At 35.9% G+C, this 25,475-nt stretch overlaps 2 protein-coding genes across 4 annotated transcripts in view; one reads left to right on the forward strand and one right to left on the reverse strand.

Annotated features, from left to right (window-relative positions):
• Positions 1-25,475, forward strand: part of LOC126879248 (synaptic vesicular amine transporter) — a 332,565-nt gene that overhangs the window by 60,336 nt on the left and 246,754 nt on the right. The gene's annotated exons all lie outside the window — the stretch shown is intronic.
• LOC126878642 (GATA zinc finger domain-containing protein 14-like) lies at positions 495-1,412 on the reverse strand. Its single transcript, XM_050641472.1, has one exon. The coding sequence runs from the start codon at positions 1,410-1,412 to the stop codon at positions 495-497; it is 918 nt and encodes a 305-aa protein (XP_050497429.1).

Consider the following 25,475-nt stretch of genomic DNA (forward strand, 5'->3'; position numbering starts at 1 on the left):
TATACCTAATCCTTCATTTAATTTTACCGGTATTTTGACTATTTGCTTAGTTCTAGGGGGAATAATTATTGTATGATTAAAAGTTGCTTTGGGATATAATATATTCTTTTTACTGGGTTCAAAAATTATGGGTATAGTTACATAAGGCGTTTTCATTTGTCGCGTGTTGACGTTAATTGAAGCTTTTAATTTTTGTAATAAATCTATACCAATTAGTCCATCAAAATTTTCGCTAAATTTAAAAACATAAAACTTATTATATTGGTTTACTTTAAAAATGTTAAAAGCTGGAATATTAATTATTTCATTGTGCATAGAAATTCCGTGAGCTGTGTGTATATTAAAATTTTCATAAGAAATAAAATTTTTATAATATTTATGCGCTAACTGTGGAGAGATTAAACTTTTGGAAGACCCTGTATCTAATAAAAATCTGGCATTGAGTTCTGGTATAATAATATGTGGTAAATCTGCTATCGTTGTATTTAAGTATATTATGTCGGATTGTAATTTTCTTGGGTCATGCAAAAATTTACGTTTTCAACATTTTGAGTTGGATCGTGATATGATCTTTCATATGTGTTGTCTTGAGTTTGATAAGGACTGGATTGAGTTTCATAATTGTTCTCGTAAGGCGGTACTGGATAGGGTACTGAACTTTGAATCAGGTTTTCGTAATCATTATTTTCAAAGGGGTTTTCGAATTGTATTTGATCGTTATTTATTTGTTGATTAAATAATTGTGTGGAAGTAAAATGTGGTTTAGATCTTAAAGAAGTATTTCGTGAATTTGTATCCATCGGTTCTGGCTGGTATTGATTTTGATTTTGGGGTCGATTATTAACATATCTTTGTTGAAAATTAGGATTATTATTATTGAAGTTCCTTGGTCGGAAATTAGAATTATTATTGTCGAAATTTCTTGGATTGAAGTTAGAATTATAATTATTGAAATTTCGGAAATGATTTTGGTGTGCTTGAAAAGTATTGTTAGGATTAAAATTATTATTCTGGTATTGCGGTCTGATATTTTGATATTGGTAAGGTGGAAATCTCATATTAGGGCGATTTTGTTGAAAATTATTTCTAGGAATAAAAGTTTGATTAGTATTATTGTTTCTCATAGGAGTATGTCTCGATGAGGGTCTAAAAGAATTTTGTGAGTTTAAATTATTTCCGCGTTGTAACGAATATAGAAAATTCTCTTCTTCGATAACGAAGCACATAGCTTTCTCTAAACTGTCTGGGTTTCTCAATCTAATATTTGTTTGTAACGATAAGGGTAAGCCTCTAATGTAAGTTTTTAAACATAAGTCATCGTAACTTTGTATTCTAATTAATTTTTCTGGTGCTTTAATATTAAGGGTATTTAATTTTTGTGCTACTAAACTACGTGTTTCTTGGCATCGCATGCCAAAATTATAAGGGGTTTCATTTTTGAAAGGCCTCAACGTTATCAGGTCTTGGATAAGGCAATCGAGATCTCTCTGATCTCCAAAACTAAGATTAAGGGCATCTTTTACAAGTTGCCATGTATTTAATTCTGTCCTAGAGCCTATTAACATTTGAGCTCTTCCATTTAATTTACCTAATATAGCTCGAAGTAAAAATGTATTCAAAGTGCCATCTGTTTGGCTAGCAAAATTAGTTATTAAATTTTCACAATTTTCAATAAATATGGTTAAAGTATGTGGATTACCATCGTATGCTGGGATAGAATCTAAGTAAAGTTTTAACAATTGGTAGTTTGTTTGAGCCATTTCGTTATCTTTATCACTATTTGGTTCTAAAATTGAATTTAATTCTGCTACAAGGCTACTTAAATCTAATTTACTATCAGTTTCACTCATTAAATTTTTTTTTCAAATAATATATCAGGTTATAATAAAATAATATTAAATATGTTTCAACTTCAATATAATCAAATATTTTCAAAAATATAATAATATAATATAATAATAATAATATTTTTCTTATTTAAAATAAAAATTTTTGTAAAATCATAAAATCTTAAAAAAAAATCATTTACTGTCGTTAGCTCTCTGACTATAAGTATTCTCAAATATGTATAGGAAAATATAAAATGGAATAATAAAATGGAAAAATTAGGAAACACTTACATTAAAATGTAGAATTTCAACATTTCTGCCTATAGGATTCGACGATTTTGTTCTTCTCCCAGGTCTCGTTGAACTACTGCTTAAAATCTACTGCCTCTAGGGTTCGACGATTCTTGTTCTCTCCCCAGGTCTTGGTGATACCTTGTCTAAAGCTGATCTTGGACACTTTCACAAAAAGTTCGGTTTTCCGGTAAATCGTTAAAACGAAAAACTACTCGCGAAATCGTTCGATTTTTGTAACGTAATTTTGCGACGTAATTCCCGAAAAATCCTACTGACTGCGCCAGTGAAGTTTCTAAGTCCAAGAACAACGTTTTTAAAAAGAACTTTATTGACAAGGGACTACTTACTACAGTTAAATGCAAAATAAGAGTGACGCTATATAATGCAAAAGTTTATTTATAAGCTCGGTGACGCCGAGGTGTGGTCGAGGTGAAGCTTGCTTACGCTGTCCTTTTATTATTGGTGATTTAGCAGTTCTGGTTTCTTAACTTACATATATAATATTGCCAATATTTATGAATTGCGTTCCTGGGACGACTGTACTGAAAGATAGTTCATTCGATTAGATGAAATCAACCCCAACTCAAGAATCATAGCATGTAATCTGTCTTTAAAAAGGCAACCACATGCAACGGTGACAGTAAAATTCTCGTGTTAGAGATTCCATAGTAAATCACGAGAAAAAAACCTCGTGATACTATCCCGACATCGTAAGTATTTGTTCTTACATTTAGTGTACTCTCAAAACTAATACCAAATTCTGATTTGACAGTTATCAAATGATTAGCAAAAATTTTGGCAATCTATTTTTGGCAACTGTTTTTGCTATTATTAAATAATAGCGATAATAGAAGACCTAAGTGGAAGAATGAGGTGTATTACAAAGCGTATCTTTTGAGATATGGGCAGTTAAAGTTTTTATTCGTCTACTTTTATCAGGAAAATATTGTTGGTGTTATTTGGTTTTATTTAATTGCTATAAGCATTCATTTACATAATATAGTGTTGATAATTTGTTTTTGTTTTTAGTATTTTTCCTATAAATAAATAAAAACTGTACATACCGCCTTCTTCTATTAATTTTAGTTTGTATATCTATTAGGTCTGGACCCCGTGTATGAAAAAAAAGTTGATTAATAGCAAGCTGAAAATTTGTTAATAGCTTAAGGGTGTCTAGTCGGATAAACTTTGATATATGGGAACACTGGAACAGGGGCAGTTTTAATTGTGGAACAGGTTAAAAATTTGGAACGGCCAGACCACGAAAACGGCACATTTATTTTGTCCGACAGAATAGGCTTAAACTCTCCGAACAGAGATTAAACTCTCATGCAAAAATCAGACTGCTATTTAACACCAAATGGGCGTTTTAATGAGTGGAACATGTAGAATATGTCAAATGACAGGAATTATGACAGGTAATAAATATCAGTCTGATTTTTGCATGAGAGTTTAATCTCTGCTCGGAGAGTTAAAGTCTATTTTGTCGGAAAAAATAAATGTGCCGTTTTCGTGTTCTGACCGTTCCAAATATTTAACCTGTTCCACAATTAAAACTTCCCCTTTGCCAGTGTTCCCGTACATCAAAGTTTGTCCGACTAGACACCGTTAAGCTATTAACAAATTTTCAGCTTGCTATTAATCAACTTTTTTTTCATACGCGGGATCCAGGCCTATATCCTTTATCTGAATGGATGAAGGGGGTATGTGGCATGAAATTATGAAATAATACTCTATAATCAGTTTTACAGAAATTTATGTAATTGAACACACAATAATCTTCTTCTTCATGTGCAGTTCTCGATTATTGAACGTTGACTATCAAATTAACTATAGTTATTTCTTTGATGGCAGCTCGGTAAAGGGATGCAGAATATCTGTTCAACCATTCTCACAGGTATTTAAGTCATGACGGTCTTCTTCGGCCTGGCCTTTTTTCTTCGACCTGGCCTTTCTTCTTCCGTCTACCTTGCCTTGTATTATTAAATGGCGTATATTATACAGAGTGAGTTTTATGTATGGAAAGCCTCATTTTTCTCGGAAACTGCTTGCACGATTTTTTATAGATTTTGGTGGGTAAGGGTTTTTTAATGCGGCGGATATAATAGTAGTAATTACATTGTTGTCAGAACTTCTGTTTTTCTGGAAATCTAATGAATTTTCTTATTTCAAACGGAACACCCTGTATATTTTTGCGTTTTGAAGTCCTTAAGAAATGCTGATTATTTTTGGTGTTATATTCCCTATACCTAGCTACATTAATTTATTTAAAAAAACATTTAAACAAATTTAAAAAATCAATTTTTTCAACCCGGTTACATTATTTTAGATTCTTTTGATCATTGGAAAAAAAAGGTCTTTTGTAATATTTCTCCACCAAAGTCGATTTTTTCCTTTACACCGATTTCTAATTTTTCCTTTATGGTATTTCCGTAGAATCCGTATATCATACAATAACCACAATAATGAATAATGATACAATGTCGTGAAAGAGAGTTTGTCGAAAGATCCACTCTCTGTATTAGGGATGGCGGTTGTTGACAAAACACCGGTTTTCGGTTATACCGGTTCTTTTACCTACGGTTTAACCTACCGGTTATAACCGGTAAAAAAAACAGTTATAATCGGTAAAAAATCAAGTTCTTCCAAAAACCGGTGTTTGGTTTTTTGAGCCACAGCCAATACCCAATAAGTTACATTTACATTGCGCTTCAGTTTGCGATACTCCATTCGAATGGATATCAGTCCATATCAGTATAGCAATCAGTCATCGGTGTTGTGAAATCGGTTTCAGTCAGCTTAATATTTATCATTTTCGCGCGGTGGGCGAAAATTTTTCACATTTTTTCTCTAAATTCAGTATTTTTTCCACTTACCCGGTTTTTACCGGTTACTACTTTAAAAAGAAAAAACCTGTTATAACCGTGACAAAAAAACAACCGGAAAAACTGATTATTGCAGAAGAAAAAAACCAGTTTTAGGTTATAACCGGTAGGTTTTTCCCATCCCTACCTGTATGCACTGTTACATTCTTACATTTATGTTACAAAGAATAACAATTTATAATTTTACATTATTACATTGATATTAAGAGGAAACAGTAGCGATCAACAGGTAGCGAAAACGCGTTCTAAGATTGCGGCTGTAATTTTGAATATTTTTTCGAGATATTTGGCACACGTATTCGTAATATAATAAAGAATGGCGGTACAGAGCCCAATTTGAAAAAAAATATTAATATTGTGAAAATTACTCTATGATTAAATACAATATTAAAAAACGAGCCTGTACCGCCATTAAGAAGAACAAAAAAATACACTTTCTTCAAATAAACTTTTTTATCCGATGCCTAGATTTTGTGTCATTTTGGAACTACTAAAATGTTTTATTTCATTAATAGTTCCAAAATGACACAAAATCTAGGCATGGGATAAAAAAGTTTATTTGAAGAAAGCATATTTTTTGTTCTTCTTAATGGCGGTACAGGCTCGTTTTTTTAATATTGTATTTAATTACAGAGTAATTTCCACATATTAATATATTTTTCAAATTGGGCTCTGTACCCTCATTCTTTATTATATTACGAATACGTATGCCAAATATCTCGAAAAAATATTCAAAATTACAGCCGCAATCTTGGAACGCGTTTTGGCTACCTGTTGATCGCTACTGTATCACCTTAAAAGAATAAAACTATCACAATTTAAAATTAATTTCATATGTACAATAACTGCTGTTAGAATGGTAGATCCAAAGATGTTCTTATTTTCAGCCTTCGGGTTTCTTCACAGTTGTCAAGCAGATTTATTGCCAATGTGTTTGGATGTTCCTCTAAGCATCTTATGTAGTTTGTGCTAAGCTTTTTGGTCACTTCAGTAACCGTTGGTATCTCTAAATCATTATAAATGTTTCGACTGGTTACAAACCAGGGAAGATCTACTATAATACTCCTCAGGGCTTTTGACTGGAATCTTTCGATGATAGCAATGTTCGAGTTAGATGCTGTTCCCCATAACTGGATTCCATAGCTCCATACTGGTTTGAGAACGGTATTGTACGCTAGTAATTTGTTCCGTAATGATAATTGTGATTTTGTACCAAGAAACCAGTACAGCTTTTTCCATTTAGTATCCAGCTGCTTTCTTTTTTTCGATATATGGATACGCCAGGTTAGATGTTTGTCCAGGTGTATTCCCAAATATTTTAGGCTGTCTATTTTAGGTATTCGTTCATTGTTAAATGTGATGCTTGGCGTTTCACCACTTTGTAAATATTATGTGTTCAGATTTACTTTACAGACGATATAATGCTGATTCCTCGATAGTTTTCGCGTGAATAACATTGTAATATTAATAACGTTTTTAGTCCAGAAAGCCACTGCGGATCTGCTAGGAAAATATTCCGATTCGGATTTTTTGCACAATCTTACTCAAAAAGGACCCCTTTTAACAAATTTGCATGTTGCCAGGACCAAAAGTGGGTCAAAAATTTTTGGCTGTGAGTCAAAAAAGTGGTTGTTTTTTTCCTAAAATTATTTTTTTTGCATGGAACAAAGTTTTTTTTTAGATTTTTTGGATAATTCCAAACAGAAAATTTCTTTAGTGACTTTTCTCTAAAGTTGATAGTTTTTGACATATAAGCGATTAAAAATTGAAAAATTGTGAAATCGGCTATTTTTAACCCTCATAAATTATGTGAAAAACTGAAAATTTGAATGTTGCCAAGGTAGGCAGATATTTTTTAAGCATCGATTGATGAAATCCCGAAGAGTTTTTTGCAATACAATATTCAACACTCCTTTGTTTTTTAATTGCTAATCAAGCGTGCGTGAACTATTTTCCACCGTTGCATGTGTATGAAGTATGGTGCAAATGAAAGGAATGAATTCGTTATTTCGTAAACCGGAAAAATCCCGAAACAGGTCGATTTTTATTTTTAAGTTGTGATATTGTGGCATATAGGGTGTACTAGTGACGTCATCCATCTGGGCGTGATGACGTAATCGATGATTTTTTTAAATGAGAATAGGGGTCGTGTGCTAGCTCATTCGAAAGGTTCTTCAATTCCTTATTCAGTAATATTAACATTTACATAATTAATTATACAGGGTGTCCAAAAAATGTTTACTAAATTAAATTATTTGATAAAAAAGAAGAATATGTGTAAATTATTTAATTCAAAATACATTTTACTACTTTCACAAATCAGAAAACAAAGTTTATTTCACAAATAAACATTTTTTTTTCGTTTAAATTAAATGTTCAAACTCCCAATAGGCAGGTGGTTGGCGGGAGCTGGCCTGAACATTGAATTTAATCGAAAAGCAATGTTTATTTGTGAAATAAACATTTTTTAGTTTTCGGGTAACAGTAAAATGTATTTTGAATTAAATAAATTACATATATTCTTCTTTTTTTTCAAATAATTTAATCAAAAATTTTTTGGACACCCTGTATAAATATTTATATAAATGTTTATATTACTGAATAGAGAATTGAAGAACCTTTCAAATGAGCTAGCACACGACCCCTATTCTCATTTAAAAAAATCATCGATTACGTCATCACTCCCAGATGGATGACGTCACTAGTGTACTATATATGCCACAATATCATAACTTAAAAATAAAAATCGACCTGTTTCGGAATTTTTACTTAAAGTCGCCGGTTTATGAAATAACGAATTTATTCTTTTCATTTGCACCGTACTGTATACACATGCAACGGTGGAAAATAGTGTCGTGTACGCTTGAATAGCAATTAAAAAACAAAGGAGTTTTGAATATTGTATTGCAAAAAACTCTTCGGGATTTCATCAAATGATGTTCAAAGAATATCTAACTACCTTGGCAACATTCAAATTTTCAGTTTTTCACATAGTTTTGGAGGGTTAAAAATGGCCGATTTCGCAATTTTTCAATTTTTAATCGCTTATATGTCAAAAACTGTCAACTTTAGAGAAAAGTCACTAAAGACCTTTTATGTTTGGAATGATCAAAAAAACCTAAAAAACATTTGAAAAAACAAAAAACGTTTGTTTCGTGACAAAAAAATAATTTTAGGAAAAAAACAAAAAAAAAACGTTTAAAAAATTTTTGACCCATTTTTGGTCCTGGTAACATGCAAATTTGTTAAAAGGGATCCTTTTTGAGTAAAATTGTGCAAAAAATCCGAATCGGAATATTTTTCCTAGCGGATGCGCAGATGCTTTCTGGACTATTTGTTAGTAAATCGAAGCTGCAAATACGTTTTTATTCAGTTTTTTGCACTGAAATTAATTTTATTTTCGAGATGGAGACAATCAATATACCGTATTATTTAAATTATTACATAAACCCTTTATTTCAATTTCTTCTTTTTAAATTTGACAAGATTCTAAGGCTGGTGACTACTTGCTAAGCTCTTTCTTTCTTTTAACATTGAGATGTCGACTTTATCTAATGATTGGCTTTATTAGAAAGTAATAAGAGCAGTAGAATCGGTAATAATATTGTCACAGGGTATTATTTTCTACCAGAAGCTGAAATCCTCTTATAATTGAGAAATAAAAATTAAATTATGAAATCTTTCCGCAAGATGAGTTCAACTTAAAGGAATGGTATTATCGTTTTTATTTTATGGTGGAACTAATTCTGTTATACGCTTTAACAACAGAAAAGTTTTACTTACTATTTTTTCGTATAATTTACTATTTCTTTTTAATTTAATGTTATTCCTTAATTTACTATTTACTAATGTCACTGTCACTGAAACTGATAAACGTCAAAATCCATAGTCAACAAGGTAACAAAGATTGTTTTGGTATTGTTTTGCCTTGTTTAACTTATTTTTCTGTGAGTAAAAAAGAGACCTAGCATAAAAAGTAATTCGTGTTAAATATAAAATCCAATGAAATAGATATGTAGATCAATTACACTTGCGAGCAAAAAATCGGTTCACTCGATAAGTTATACATGTTAGATGTCTCGATTTTCCTAAACCTGTTGTACGCCAGTCAATGGGAGCAAGAATAGGATATTACCCCCGAATTCTATCCTACTGCATGGATTTTAATGAAATTTTGGGTGTAGCCTCTACTTATCTCGTAATTTAAAGTCTACCCTATGTCGATGCGTGCTTTTATCTTGGGGGTGGTTCCCAGCCCTTCTTAGGGGTGGAAAATTTTGGGGTTAAAATTACCACGGAATTCGCTAGAGAACCTAATTCTAAGCAAAAACTGTTCTATAATTTTTTTTGTAAATTCAATACTTTTTGAGATATTCGTGGTTGAAAATTGACTATTTTAATTGAAACATAATACCTCTTGAAACGGTTTTTTGCGAATATCTTAAAAACTATGCATCTAACTAAAAAAACTATATTAAACATTTTTGTAGGTTATAAAAAACAAAAAGACACTTTTCTTCATAAATCTTCTAGTTATAATACAAAAAGAGATATGGTAGGTGAAAATAGTTTATGTTTTTTGGTACATTCTCAAATTGGTGTATTCAACTTGAAATAAAAGAGAGACGGTCGATTTTAGGTGTATAATGCTACTAATACCTTTTGTAGTGCTTGGAAGGATCTTTAAAATAAGCTATATTAAAGGTTCATTACATTAAAACTAAGCGATATATGCTGCAAAAAAAATTGATAACTAATGTAATTTAAGGAAAAATGAGAAGTAATTTTAACCCCCATCCACCAAAATGTAAATGCATCGTTTTTCTTCTACAATACCTTTTATTATAGTGTTATTTCTATGTTCGAAAAGTTGGACGGGTTTAAAATAAATGGTTTAAAAAAAAAAAGATCAAACTGTAGAGCGCATTTTTAAATTTTCTTAAAAATCTTCCTATTTCTCCATGTAACTTGAAAATTTTAAGAGATACAGTAATGAAAAATAAAAAGAAAATTTTTATCTGAAAAAGCCCTACAGAGCTTACAACCCTACAGAGTTACATGGAGGAAAAAAAAAGATTTTTAAGAAAATTTAAAAATGCGCTCTATAATTTTATCTTATTTTTTCCAAAAACCGTTCATTTTAATCCAGTCCAACTTTTTGAACATATAAATCAAACTATAATAAAAAGTATTGTAGAAGAAAAACGATGTATTTAAATTCTGATGGATGAGGGGTTAAATATATACTTCTCATTTCTTCTTAAAATACATTAGTCATCAAGTTTTTGCAGAATATCTCGCTTAGTTTAAATGTAATCGACATTTAGTGTTGCTCATTGTAAAGGTCTTTTCAATCACTACAAAAGTTATTAGTATCATTATACACCTAAAATCGACAGTGTCTGTGTTATTTCAAGTTGAATACACCGATTTGAGCATGCAGCAAAAAAAGACAAATTCTTCTTACCTACCATATCCCTTTTTGTATTTTAACTAGAAGATTTATGAAGAAACGAATCTCTTAGTTTTTTTATAACCTACAGAAATATTTTATATAAACTTTTTGTTAGATGCGTAGTTTTTAAGGTATTCGCAAAAATCAGTCCGAAAAGGAGTAATTTTTCAATGAAAATGGCCAATTTTCAACCACGAATAACTTAAAAAGTATTGAGTTTTCAAAAAATAATTATAGAACAGTTTTTGCTTAAAATTAGGTTCTCTAGCCTCTTCCATGGCTATTTAACCAAAACATTTTTCACCCCCGAGAAGGGGTGGGAACCACCCCCAAGATAAAAGCGCACATCGGCATAGGGTAGACTTTGTTTCTAGAGCTATTCCCTACTTACTGTGAAAATATTAAGTAAATCGATGTAGTAGGATGGAATTCGGAGCCAAATACTCTCATTGACTGCCCTATTGTCCGATTTAAGTGATTTTTTAGTATGTTATAGCCTTATTCTTTAATAATAATATCGCTGTAATAATAATGTTGCTAGGCAGGTAAATGTTATATTTTACATGGTGTAAAAATCATACTGTGTTTTCCTTAAATTTCGGAACATCCTGTGGAATATTCTAGCATATACAAAATATTGAAATTAAAACTCGAATGTACGCTTAGGCTTTATTAACATTTTGTTTTTTGATTCATTTTCTTATGTTGGATAATAAAAAAGTTAGATACGTTAACAACTAGCCATATTTTTTATCAATAAATCCTCATTTTCTGCGTAAATTAATAAATAAGCCTAAAGTAGGCTATGAAAATTTAACAATTTAATGGATGTCAAGTTGCTAATAGCCAAAATTGAGCGTTCGAAGCACTCTGTATTCACAGGCTCTTAATATTAAAAGAGGAGTACGGCAGGGATGCCTCTTGTCACCCCTGTTTAATATGCGGAGATACAGTACTCCTAGCTTCTACTCAAGACGATCTGCAAACACTACTTGATAGTGTCGTTGAGAGTTGTAGGCAGGCAGGTCGGGATCTGAACATACGGAAAATCAAAATACTCGTAATAAGTAAACAACAGCATATAAAACCGTCTATATAATATGTAAATAATACCAAACTTGAGCAAGTTGATAAAATCGTTTACTTTGGACAGCAATTAAATTGTAACGCAGAAAGTCACGGCAAAATTAGATCTAGGATAGAGCAGGCTAGAGCCGCTTTTAGAAGGATGTCCAAGGTGTTATGTAACAGAGACCCAAAATTGGCATTGAGGATCCTCCTACTTTTTTTCATACGTCAAAAAAACGTCAAATAAGAATCAGATATTTCAAAGTGCTCCCAAAAGAAATCAATTTTCAATAAGTTTGTATTTAACTGGAAACATTTAAGTAATTGATAACGGTAGATTTACTGTTATATTATCAACCTAATAATAAAAATATATCTAAAACTAACACAAAGTGAAACATGCCCAATACATCATTCTGTGCAAATTGTTCTAAACTAACTTCCAGCTCCGATGGAAAACTCCAGTGTGATGGCTGTAAGAAACCAATACATATCTCTTGTACAGATTTGTCGATTGATGATCGAGTAACAAGACAGAAAGTACGTGGTATATGTATACTTTGTAATGCATGTAGTTCAAGCATTGGAAGTATTGCTGAAATCAAGAGTCTTCTAATGGAGTTTACAGCGAATATTAACAAGAAAATTGAAGATTTCGATACTAAATTATCTCAACTAAATAATAAATTAAATAAACTTGATTCGATTGCAAAACCTGAATTTACTGACAGCATTGTCAATGAAGCCACTGACCGCATGTCACGTTCAAAAAATTTTTTGATTAGGGGCGTTCCTGAAACTACAGGAGACGCACAGAGTAAGAAAGATCATGATAAAAATAAAATTAATTTGGCCTTGAAAGTTATCGGATGTCTAGAAAGCCCTGTAACATTTTATAGAGTAGGTAAACCCAGTCAAAATGGACGTTATCCTCGCATGATAAAGGTGATAATGGGTTCTGAACACCACACTCGACAAATTCTTCGTAACAAAAATAAACTTTTAGAAAACAAATCCACCGAAACTTATTCCTTTATTGATGACAAGACACCTATGCAGCAACTTCGATTAAAGGAACTTCGAACTGAACTTGAAACCCGTAAAAGTAATGGAGAAAATGACCTTACGATTAAATATATGAATGGCAGTCCAAAGATCGTGACATTTCGTTCATAATTCTCTTGCACCAAAATTTACAGATTGGCTTCTTATGTATACAAATCTAAACTCTCTTTTATCCAAATTTAATGAATTTATAAGTACTGTTCAACTTTTAAATCCTCATATTATTCTCCTAACAGAAACATGGCTTAATTCATCAATCCCCGATACTATTGTAAACATTGATAATTTTACTATATTTCGCAGAGACAGAGGTACTCGTCGGGGGGGAGGAGTATGCATCTATTTAGCAAATGAAATTACTAATATTTTTTCAATAACTAATAAAACAATAGACTTGCCAGGTATAGAAATTATCCATTTACTTGTTACTAACAATTCTTTTACATTTAAAATATTTTGCATATACCGACCTCCGGATACAGTACTTACTGAGGACAATATGCTTATTGACAAACTTGAGGAATTATCATCCCTTGAAAATCTCATTGTCGTTGGAGATTTCAATTTTCCTGAGATTAGCTGGCCCATTATTTCCAAAACTGACACTATTAACTCCCAAAATTTGTTTAAAAACTTTGTCATGAACTCAAACTTAATCCAACTAATAACTGAACCTACAGGGTTTAGAGTTAATAATCATCCTTCAATTTTAGACTTATTTTTTACAAATGATGATCAATTAGTTTCTACACTTGATGTGTCCTCTCCTGTGGGTATTTCTGACCACTCACTTATTACTGCTCACATTCAATTTAATCTAACACCACTTTGCAAAAACAATCTCGTAACGTATGCCACTACTGATTTCTTTACTGTTAATTTTGTTTTGTCCCAGATAGACTGGCAATCTATTTTCCTTAATCACCCAGATCCATCGTCAATGTGGGACTCTTTTCTTCATACTGCTATTACAACAATTTCTGATAATACAACTGAACGACAAATATACAAAAATCGATTAAAACCTTGGATTAACCTCTCAGCTATCCGCTTAATTCGACATAAACGAAAGCTTTGGCGAACGTATAAACTTACTGGTTCCCTGCATGATTTTGTCGCTCACCGTAATTTTTCTAACAGAGTCAAACAATCGTTGCTAAAACTAAGAACAGAATATGAAGAATCTATAATTTCTAGTGGTAACAGTAAAAAAATTTATCGGTACATTCGCACATCTTTATCTTCTAAAGTCTCCATACCATTACTTCAAAAAGATGATGGGTCCATATGTTCTTCTAATAATGAATCTTCGGAATGTTTATCCTTATTTTTTTCTCAGGTTTTTACAGACGAACCAAATGACACCATTCCTCAAATAATGAGTCCACGTCTCCTTACAACTCTTGATAATATCTCTTTCACTCCAGATGTTATTAAACAACATTTGTCGAAACTACGCAATAATTCATCACCTGGATTAGATGGACTAACTTCCTTTTTCCTTAAACAGTGTGCAGAGTCTGTAGCCATTCCTATATCCTTTATAATGAATACTTCTTTTAATCAGGGTTCTCTTCCCTCGTCATGGAAATTGGCTTCGGTTACTCCTATATTCAAGAAAGGAAATAAACTTGACTGCAATAATTATCGTCCAATCAGCCTAGTTCCTATTGTCGGCAAGGTCATGGAATCCATTATTTCTGAAGCTATGTCTGAATTCCTCCTTCAAGAAAATGTTATCCCTCACCAGCAGCATGGTTTTATCAAGGGTCGTTCAACGATCACAAACTTACTTCATTGTATAAGTGACTGGTCTTCATATTTAAACAATCGACATCCTGTTGATGTAGTCTATTTAGATTTCTCCAAAGCTTTCGATCGTGTTCCCAAACGTCGATTACTAGCTAAATTGGATCACTATGGTATCCGCGGAAAGTTAAACTTTTGGATTCAAAATTTTCTATCAGACAGGTACTTCCGAGTTCGTGTTGGGGAAGCTTATTCACTGGACAAACCAGTCAAGAGTGGAGTTCCACAAGGATCAGTACTTGGACCACTACTATTTTGTATATAAACTAGTGATCTTCCTCTTGTTGTATCCAGTAAGGTTTCCATTTACGCAGATGATACTAAATTATATGTGAATCCAATTATTGACCAACATGTTCTTCAAACCGATCTTGACGCAATATTCAAATGGTCCTCAGAGTGGTTACTTCCACTGAATATTGAAAAATGCGTCATACTACATATTGGCAAAAATAACCCATTACTACCGTACTTTATTAATGGGCATCCCATAGAGTCAGTCACCTCCCACAAAGATCTTGGAGTGATAGTTAACAGTAACTTAAATTGGTCTGACCATATAGTGTCCGTGTGTAAACGTGCAAATTCCAAACTGTTTCTAATCCGCAAATGTTTTACACGAATATCTCTAACCTCAATGAGTAAACTTTACTCTATATACTTCAGACCTATTCTTGAGTTTGCCGGACCAGTGTGGAGTCCAGATCTTAACCGTGATAAAGTCTTACTTGAAAATATTCAACGTAAAGCCACAAGACTGGCATTTGGCCGTGTAAGACCTAATTATGAAGACAGACTATCCTTGGCTCATCTAACAACATTTGAACATCGACGTCTTCGAGGTGACCTAATTATATCCTTCCGTATTTTAAAATATAATTTTGGAAACCTTAACACAATATTTACGCTAAATCTAGACGAACGATTAAGAGGTCATCGTTATAAATTAAAGAGGGAACAGACGACAACAAGATCCAGAATGAACTTTTTACCAAACAGAATATTTAACATCTGGAATAACTTGATGAAGACACCATATCGGCAACTAGTGTTAACATTTTTAAAAATAGACTTGATAATTCTTTATTTTCTTTGCAAGACTGAATAATTTTAGGATGGCATTATTTATTGTTTCAAAATTTTGTTTGAAATTGTAATCTTTAAAATTTTTATTAGTTTTATAACGATATTTTTCTTTGTTTCGAACATTATGGGAGCTTTACAGGATTGAATTATTTTAGGGCGACATTGTTTTATTGTTTCAATATTTTTATTTGATGTTTGTTAATTTTTAACTTTATTCTTAATTTGTATTAGTTGTAAAATGATATTTCTCTTTGTTTTTGGGCATAATAGGAGCTCGCTCCTCTGCCCTTATTTGATTTATAATAATAATAATAATAATAATAATAATAATCTGTGGGAGTTTTTTGTCAGTTCTTCTATCAGGCGCGGCCCCCTGCGAATGGGGGATGCTTTCTGGGTATTCGTAGCGCCAATACCCAGAGAGTAGCAGGGATACTTGCCGTGGAACAAAAACTGACACCTGGCAGTAGGTATAAAATGCACACCCATGAGAATGGAGAATAATAATTTATGTTTAGGATCGCTGCCTGGGGATCGCCAGGGCACGTCTGGAGCCGGCGCTGGACGTGACAGCATGCGGGACGTCGGTGGCAGGGTGTTGAGGAGGCGGGCCCCTGTCATACAATCAGCTACAGCCCAACCACAACCACAACCACAAGCGAGCCAAACAACAACAAGAGCTCCACCCGCCGAAGGTGCTGCGCTGGATCATCAGCCGGCGCTCACTCAAGCGGGACGACCGAGGCAGCGCATGAAATGGACTGTGTCCATTAATGAAAATATTTTGCGCTTCTACTACAAGGTGACAAACCTCGGTCAAGAAACAATCGGCTACCGACAACAGCTGTATGCCGAATTTTGCAGGACGTACCCAGATATTCAAGTATCGGAGCAACGAGTATCAGACCAATACCGGGTAATTATAAGAAACAACCTTATCCCAGAGACTAGACGCAATACCATCAGAAGCGAAGTCGAACGGGAGATTCATAACAATGTTGTAATTGAAGATCAAGTCCCCAATGAAGTTCATGAGCAGATTCCTGAGCTTGCCATACAAGAAACTCAACCTGACAATACAGAGCAGGAAAACAACGAGCTACATGATAACCTAGTAAGCGAAATGGCACGTGCTGTACAAGAGTTTAATGGAACAAACCCACTTAGCAGACCACCGCTACCACGAATAAACTCTTGTAAGAGACTAGGTGTGCTGTTACAAATTGTGAACACTGAAGTCCTACCCAATTATGTCGTAGAAGCCCACACATTAGAGTATCTGCACATGCTAATCTACTGTGCAGCAACAGCAATTGCTAATGTAATGGGCATTAAGATCAGAACACGACGGGGTACTAATAACGGAAGGACTGGTAGCAGAATTGCACCCTGGGAAAAAAGACTGCTCGGAAAGATTGAATTACTGCGTAGGGATATTGGTCAAGTCACAGAATATATACGAGGTGTAAGAAGTACAAGAGTCATCAGAAGAGCTGAAGAAATAATACGGAATACTCCCAGACACTCAAGATTCGATCCAGAAAACAACACAGCCCAACAATGCCTAGATACATTAAAACAAAGACTCTCAGTTTATTCAGGACGACTAAGAAGGTACAAAGTGAGTAACAACCGAAAATCCGACAATGCCCTTTTTGAGACTGCTGAGAAGGCGTTCTATCGAAAACTCAATACCACCGTAGACAATCTCGATAAGTCTTACCCAAGCCAAGAAGAAATTCATGAGTTTTGGGGAAATCAACTTTCCACACCAGCTTCTCTTAACAACAATGCTGGATGGATAGAAGATACGGCACAGAACTGCCAACACTACACTACTACTCTCTACGAACCCTTCACCACTGAAGAAGTCTCAAATATCATCAAAGAGCTTCATAACTGGAAATCTCCTGGACCAGACGGAGTTCAAAACTTTTGGCTCAAGAAGTTTTGGAGTACTCATGAATGCTTATCAACACTAATTAATCATGTTATTTCTAATCCGCAGGATATACCATCATTCCTAACTCAGGGAACCACTTATTTAATACCGAAGGATCAAAATAACACCCAAGATCCAGCAAAATATCGCCCAATTACTTGTCTTCCAACTTTGTATAAATTGGTCACATCCTGTGTAGCCCGGCGTATCTACCAACACTGTGCTCTGAACAATATCATAGAGCCTCAACAGAAAGGATGCGCTAAGGGTTCCATGGGTTGCAAAGAACAACTTATCATCGACTCAGTCATTTCTAATCAAGCATATTCCAAAAAGAGGAACCTATTTACTGCTTTTATTGACTACAATAAGGCCTTTGATTCAGTGCCGCATGAATGGCTTATAGATATATTGAGAATATATAAAGTCGATGATAATATAGTGACCTTTTTACAACATATAATGACAGAGTGGAAAACTAGAATTCACCTTCAAATACCTGGTGAAAGTAACATCGAAACTGAAAATATCGCAATCAGCCGGGGCCTGTTTCAAGGAGATTCGTTGAGTCCTCTGTGGTTCTGTCTAGCTATGAACCCACTATCTCAGCTATTGAACTCCACAGATGCAGGTTTTAGCATCAAAAATAACAACAATGTGGTGGCGAAGCTTAATCATTTATTGTACATGGATGATTTGAAATTAATGGCTTCCACTCGAGACCAACTCGACGAGATGCTAAAAACTGTAGAAACTTTTTCTAATGATATTAGTATGCACTTTGGACTAGACAAGTGCCGTATTTTAAATATAGTCAGAGGAAAAGTACAGCCCGGAGGATTCGATATGCAAAATGGCCAGAACATCGAGGCCATGGGTGAAAACGATATGTATAAATATCTTGGAGTAAAGCAGGCGCGGAAAATTGACCATAAACAAATGAAAACAGAGATAACTACTGAGTTTTTACGAAGGGTAAAACAGCTGCTTCGCTCACACCTTAACAGTAGAAATTTGTTTAAGGCACTAAACACCTACGCATGTTCCGCGCTTAGCTACTCATTTGGTATTGTTAAGTGGACAAAAACAGATATAGATGCTCTTCAGCGAAAAGTGCGAACACACCTCACAAAGGCACAAAAACACCATCCTAAAAGTGCAGTAGAAAGAACAACATTACCACGGAATCTAGGAGGAAGAGGACTTATGGATATAGGTGAGCAATTAGATAAACAAATTGCTAATTTAAGAACTTATTTTCAGATGCAGGCTGAGACATCTACTCTTCATCGCGCTATCTGCGCAGTAGATGACACAACACCGATCAAACTGAGGGAACCAGAAATGCGCATAAACCACCTTACTAAGGACGAAAAAGTGCGCGCCTGGATGGGTAAACCTCTGCACGGGCGGCATCCCAATGAGGTCAGCCAAGATTACGTCGACAATATAGCGTCGAACTACTGGTTGACATCAGGAAAGATGTTCCCTGAAACGGAAGGTTCATTATTGGCCATTCAAGATCAGGTTATACCAACGAGAAATTACCTGAAATATATCATCAAAGACCCTCAGGTTCAAAACGACAGATGCCGATATGGATGTCAAGCCCAAGAAACCATCCAACATCTTACAGGGGGCTGCCAGGCATTTGCTGCAACTGAATACAAGGAACGGCATGACGCAGTGGGAAAAATCCTTCATCAAGAGATAGCTATCAAGCTTGGACTTCTCCAAACGGACCATCTCCCGTATTATCAATACGTCCCTGAGAGTATGCTTGAGGATGGCAACTACAAGCTATACTGGGACCGCACTGTGCTCACAGACCAAACAGTGGCACACAATAGACCAGATCTCGTACTAGTTAATAAATTAACAAGACAAACAACACTAATTGATGTGGCGATACCTAACAACAATAATCTACGTAGTAAATTCACTGAAAAGATCGCCAAGTACAGAGATCTAGAAATTCAAATACGAAGGCAATGGAGAATGCAAAGTACCCAGACGATACCGATTATCATGTCTACTACTGGAGTCATTCCGAAGACCCTCCTCGAAAGCATAAAAAAGCTGGGTCTGAATGAACATCTTTATAAGACCATGCAGAAAGCAGTACTACTCGCAACAGCCAGATGTGTACGGAAATTTTTGGGAGATACACCTGCATACCAAGTCACCTAGGGCTCGATAACACGGAAAGAGTCCCACCAGAGCTCAATCCTTTTGATACCGTAGGTATCTGGGATGAGTCAATTTTCCCCTTAGAGGGAGTGTGAGCCGTATGGCTAAATCTGGATAATAATAATAATAATAATAATAATAATACGACCAATAAGCGGGACGACCGAGGCAGCGCATGAAATGGACTGTGTCCATTAACGAAAGCATTTTGCGCTCCTATTATAAGGTGACAAACTTCGGTCAAGAAACGATCGGCTACAGACAACAGCTGTATGCCGAATTTTGCAGGGAGTACCCAGATATTCAAGTATCGGAGCAAAGAGTATCAGATCAATACCGGGTAATCATAAGAAACAACCTTATCCCAGAGGCTAGACGCAATACGATCAAAAGCGAAGTCGAACGGGAAATTAACAACCAAGGGCTAGTTTTAGATCAAGTCCCTAATGAAATCCTTGATGAGCAGATCCCTGAGATTCCCATACCAGAAACTCAACCTGACAATACACAGCAGGAAAACAACGAGTTGCGCGATAGTCTAGCAAACGAAATGGCGCGTGCCGTACAAGAGTTTAATGGAACAAATCCACTTAGCAGACCACCGCTACCACGAATAAACTCTTGTAAGAAACTAGGTGCGCTGTTACAAATTGTGAACACTGAAGTCCTACCCAATTATGTCGTAGAAGCCCACACATTGGAATATCTGCATATGCTAATCTACTGTGCAGCAACAGCAATTGCTAATGTAATGGGCGTTAAGATCAGAACACGACGGGGTTCTAATAACGGAAGGACTGGTAACAGAACTGCACCCTGGGAAAAAAGACTTCTCGGAAAAATTGAATTACTGCGTAGGGATATTGGTCAAGTTACAGAATATGTAAGAGGTGTAACAAGTAGAAAGGTCATTAAGAGAGCTGAAGAAATAATGCGGAGCACTGCAAGACACTCGAGATACGATCCAGAAAATAACACAGCCCAACAGTGTCTGGATACATTAAAACAAAAACTCTCCGTCTATTCAGGACGATTAAGAAGGTATAAAGTTAGTAACAACCGAAAATGTGACAATGCACTTTTTGAGAACTCTGAGAAGGCATTCTACCGAAAACTCAATTCCACCGTAGAAAGTGTCGACAAGTCTTACCCAAGCCAAGAAGAAATTCATGAGTTTTGGGGAAATCAACTTTCCACACCAGCTGTTTTTAACAACAATGCTGGCTGGATAGAAGATACGACGCACAACTGTCACCACTACGTCACTGCTAACTACGAACCATTCACGACTGAAGAAGTCTCAAATGTCATCAAAGAGCTTCATAACTGGAAATCTCCTGGACCAGACGGACTCCAGAACTTCTGGCTTAAAAAGTTTTGGAGTATTCATGAGTGCTTATCAACATTAATTAATCATGTTATTTCTAATCCGCAGGAATTACCATCATTTCTAACTCAGGGAACTACTTATTTAATACCCAAGGATCAAAATAATACCCAAGATCCATCCAAGTACCGCCCAATTACTTGTCTTCCAACTTTGTATAAATTGGTCACATCCTGTGTAACCCGGCGTATCTACCAACATTGTGCTCTAAACAATATCATAGAGCCTCAACAGAAAGGATGCGCTAAGGGTTCCATGGGTTGCAAAGAACAGCTTATCATCGACTCAGTCATTTCTAACCAGGCATTCACTAAAAAAAGGAACCTTTTTACTGCTTTTATTGACTATAAAAAGGCCTTTGATTCAGTACCGCATGAATGGCTAATAGATATATTGAAAATATACAAAGTCGATGATAACATAGTGACCTTTCTAAGGCATATAATGAGAGATTGGAAGACTAAAATTCACCTCCAAATACCTGGTGAAAACAATATCGAAACCGAAAATATCGCAATCAACCGGGGCCTATTTCAAGGAGACTCGTTGAGTCCATTGTGGTTCTGTTTAGCTTTGAACCCCCTTTCCCAGCTATTAAACTCCACTGACTCAGGTTTTAGCATTAAAAGCAATAATACTGTGGTAGCGAAGCTCAATCATCTGTTGTATATGGATGATTTGAAATTAATGGCTTCCACTCGAGAACACCTAGAAGAGATGCTAAAAACTGTAGAAACATTCTCTAATGATATTAGTATGCAGTTCGGTCTAGACAAGTGCCGTGTTTTGAATATAGTCAGAGGAAAGGTACAGCCCGGTGGATTCGATATGCAAAATGGCCAGAACATCGAGGCCATGGGCGACAACGATATGTACAAATATCTTGGAGTAAAGCAGGCGCGGAAAATTGACCATAAGCAAATGAAAACTGAGATAACTACTGAGTTTATAAGAAGGGTAAAACAGCTGCTTCGTTCACAGCTTAACAGTAAAAATTTGTTTAAGGCACTAAACACCTACGCTTGTTCCGCGCTTAGCTATTCATTTGGTATTGTTAAGTGGACAAAAACGGATATAGAAAATCTTCAGCGAAAAGTACGAACACACCTCACAAAGGCACAAAAACACCACCCTAAAAGTGCAGTAGAACGAACGACATTACCCCGGTATTTAGGAGGAAGAGGGCTTATGGATATAGGTGAGCAATTAGATAAACAAATTGCTAATTTAAGAACTTATTTTCAGATGCAGGCTGAGACATCTACTCTACACCGCGCCATTTGCGCAGTAGATGACACAACACCGATCAAACTGAGGGAACCAGAAATGCGCTTAAACCACCTTACTAAGGACGAAAAACTGCGCGCCTGGATGGGTAAACCTCTGCACGGGCGACATCCCAATGAGGTCAGCCAAGACTATGTCGACAATACAGCGTCGAACTATTGGTTGACATCAGGAAAGATGTTCCCTGAAACGGAGGGTTCATTACTGGCCATTCAGGATCAGGTTATACCAACCAGAAATTACCTGAAATATATCGTCAAAGACCCTCAGGTTCAAAACGACAGATGCCGATATGGATGTCAAGCCCAAGAAACCATCCAACATATTACAGGGGGCTGCCAAGCATTTGCTGCAACTGAATATAAGGAACGGCATGACGCAGTGGGAAAAATCCTTCATCAAGAGATAGCTAACAAGTTGGGACTTCTCCAAACGGACCATCTCCCATATTATCAATACGTTCCTGAGAGTATGCTTGAGGATGGCAACTACAAGCTATACTGGGACCGCAGTGTGCTCACAGACCAAACAGTGGCACATAATAGACCAGATCTCGTACTAGTTAATAAATTAACAAGACAAACAACACTAATTGATGTGGCGATACCTAACAACAATAATCTACGTAGTAAATTTACTGAAAAGATCGCCAAGTATAGAGATCTGGAAATTCAAATACGGAGACAATGGAGAATGCAAAGTACCCAGACGATACCTATTGTTATATCTACTACTGGAGTCATTCCGAAGACCCTCCTCGAAAGCATAAAAAAGCTGGGTCTCAATGAACATCTTTATAAGACCATGCAGAAAGCTGTACTACTTGCGACGGCCAGAAGTGTACGAAAATTTTTGGGAGATACACCTGCATTCCAAGTCACCTAGGGCTCGATAACACGGAAAGAGTCCCACCAGAGCTCAATCCTTTTGATACCGTAGGTATCTGGGATGAGTCAATTTTCCCCTTAGAGGGAGTGTGAGCCGTATGGCTAAATCTGATAATAATAATAATAATAATAATAATAACCTGTGGGAGTTTTATGTCAGTTCTTCTATCAGGCGCGGCCCCCTGCGAATGGGGGATGCTTTCTGGGTATTCGTAGCGCTAATACCCAGAGAGTAGCAGGAATACTTGCCGTGGAACAAAAACTGACACCTGGCAGTAGGTATAAAATGCACACCCATGAGAATGGAGACTAATAGTTTATGTTTAGGGCCGCTGCCTGGGGATCGCCAGGGCACGTCTGGAGCCGACGCTGGACGTGACAGCATGCGGGACGTCGGTGGCAGGGTGTTGAGGAGGCGGGCCCCTGTCACACAAACAGCTACAGCCCAACAACAAGAACAACAACCACAAGCGAGCCAAACAACAGCAAGAGCTCCACTCGCTGAAGGTGCTGCGCCGGAACATCAGCCGGCGCTCACTCAAGCGGGACGACCGAGGCAGCGCATGAAATGGACTGTGTCCATTAACGAAAGCATTTTGCGCTTCTATTATAAGGTGACAAACCTCGGTCAAGAAACGATCGGCTACAGACAACAGCTGTATGCCGAATTTTGCAGGGAGTACCCAGATATTCAAGTATCGGAGCAAAGAGTATCAGATCAATACCGGGTAATCGTAAGAAACAACCTTATCCCAGAGACTAGACGCAATACGATCAAAAGCGAAGTCGAACGGGAGATTAATAACCAAGAGCTAGTTTTAGATCAAGTCCCTAATGAAATCCTTGATGAGCAGATTCCTGAGATTCCCATACCAGAAACTCAACCTGACAATACACAGCAGGAAAACAACGAGTTGCGCGATAGTCTAGAGAACGAAATGGCTCGTGCCGTACAAGAGTTTAATGGAACAAATCCACTTAGCAGACCACCGCTACCACGAATAAACTCTTGTAAGAAACTAGGTGCCCTGTTACAAATTGTGAATACTGAAGTCCTACCCAATTATGTCGTAGAAGCCCACACATTGGAGTATCTGCATATGCTAATCTACTGTGCAGCTACAGCAATTGCCAATGTGATGGGCGTTAAGATCAGAACACGACGGGGTACTAATAACGGAAGGACTGGTAACAGAATTGCACCCTGGGAAAAAAGACTTCTCGGAAAAATTGAATTACTGCGTAGGGATATTGGTCAAGTCACAGAATATATAAGAGGTGTTACAAGTAGAAAAGTCATTAAAAGAGCTGAAGAAATAATGCGGAGCACTGCAAGACACTCGAGATACGATCCAGAAAATAACACAGCCCAACAGTGTCTGGATACATTAAAACAAAAACTCTCCGTCTATTCAGGACGATTAAGAAGGTATAAAGTTAGTAACAACCGAAAATGTGACAATGCACTTTTTGAGAACTCTGAGAAGGCGTTCTACCGAAAACTCAATTCCACCGTAGAAAGTGTCGACAGGTCTTACCCAAGCCAAGAAGAAATTCATGAGTTTTGGGGAAATCAACTTTCCACACCAGCTGCTTTTAACAACAATGCTGGCTGGATAGAAGATACGACACGCAACTGTCACCACTACGTCACTGCTAACTACGAACCATTCACGACTGAAGAAGTCTCAAATGTCATCAAAGAGCTTCATAACTGGAAATCTCCTGGACCAGATGGAGTTCAGAACTTCTGGCTTAAAAAGTTTTGGAGTATTCATGAGTGCTTATCAACATTAATTAATCATGTTATTTCTAATCCGCAGGAATTACCATCATTTCTAACTCAGGGAACTACTTATTTAATACCCAAGGATCAAAATAACACCCAAGATCCATCCAAGTACCGCCCAATTACTTGTCTTCCAACTTTGTATAAATTGGTCACATCCTGTGTAACCCGGCGTATCTACCAACACTGTGCTCTAAACAATATCATAGAGCCTCAACAGAAAGGATGCGCTAAGGGTTCCATGGGTTGCAAAGAACAGCTTATCATCGACTCAGTCATTTCTAACCAGGCATTCACTAAAAAAAGGAACCTTTTTACTGCATTTATTGACTATAAAAAGGCCTTTGATTCAGTACCGCATGAATGGCTAATAGATATATTAAAAATATACAAAGTAGATGATAACATAGTGACCTTTTTAAGGCATATAATGAGAGATTGGAAGACTAAAATTCACCTCCAAATACCTGGTGAAAACAATATCGAAACCGAAAATATCGCA

This window comes from Diabrotica virgifera, chromosome 1 (assembly GCF_917563875.1).
Source record: "Diabrotica virgifera virgifera chromosome 1, PGI_DIABVI_V3a".
NCBI lineage: Eukaryota > Metazoa > Arthropoda > Insecta > Coleoptera > Chrysomelidae > Diabrotica > Diabrotica virgifera.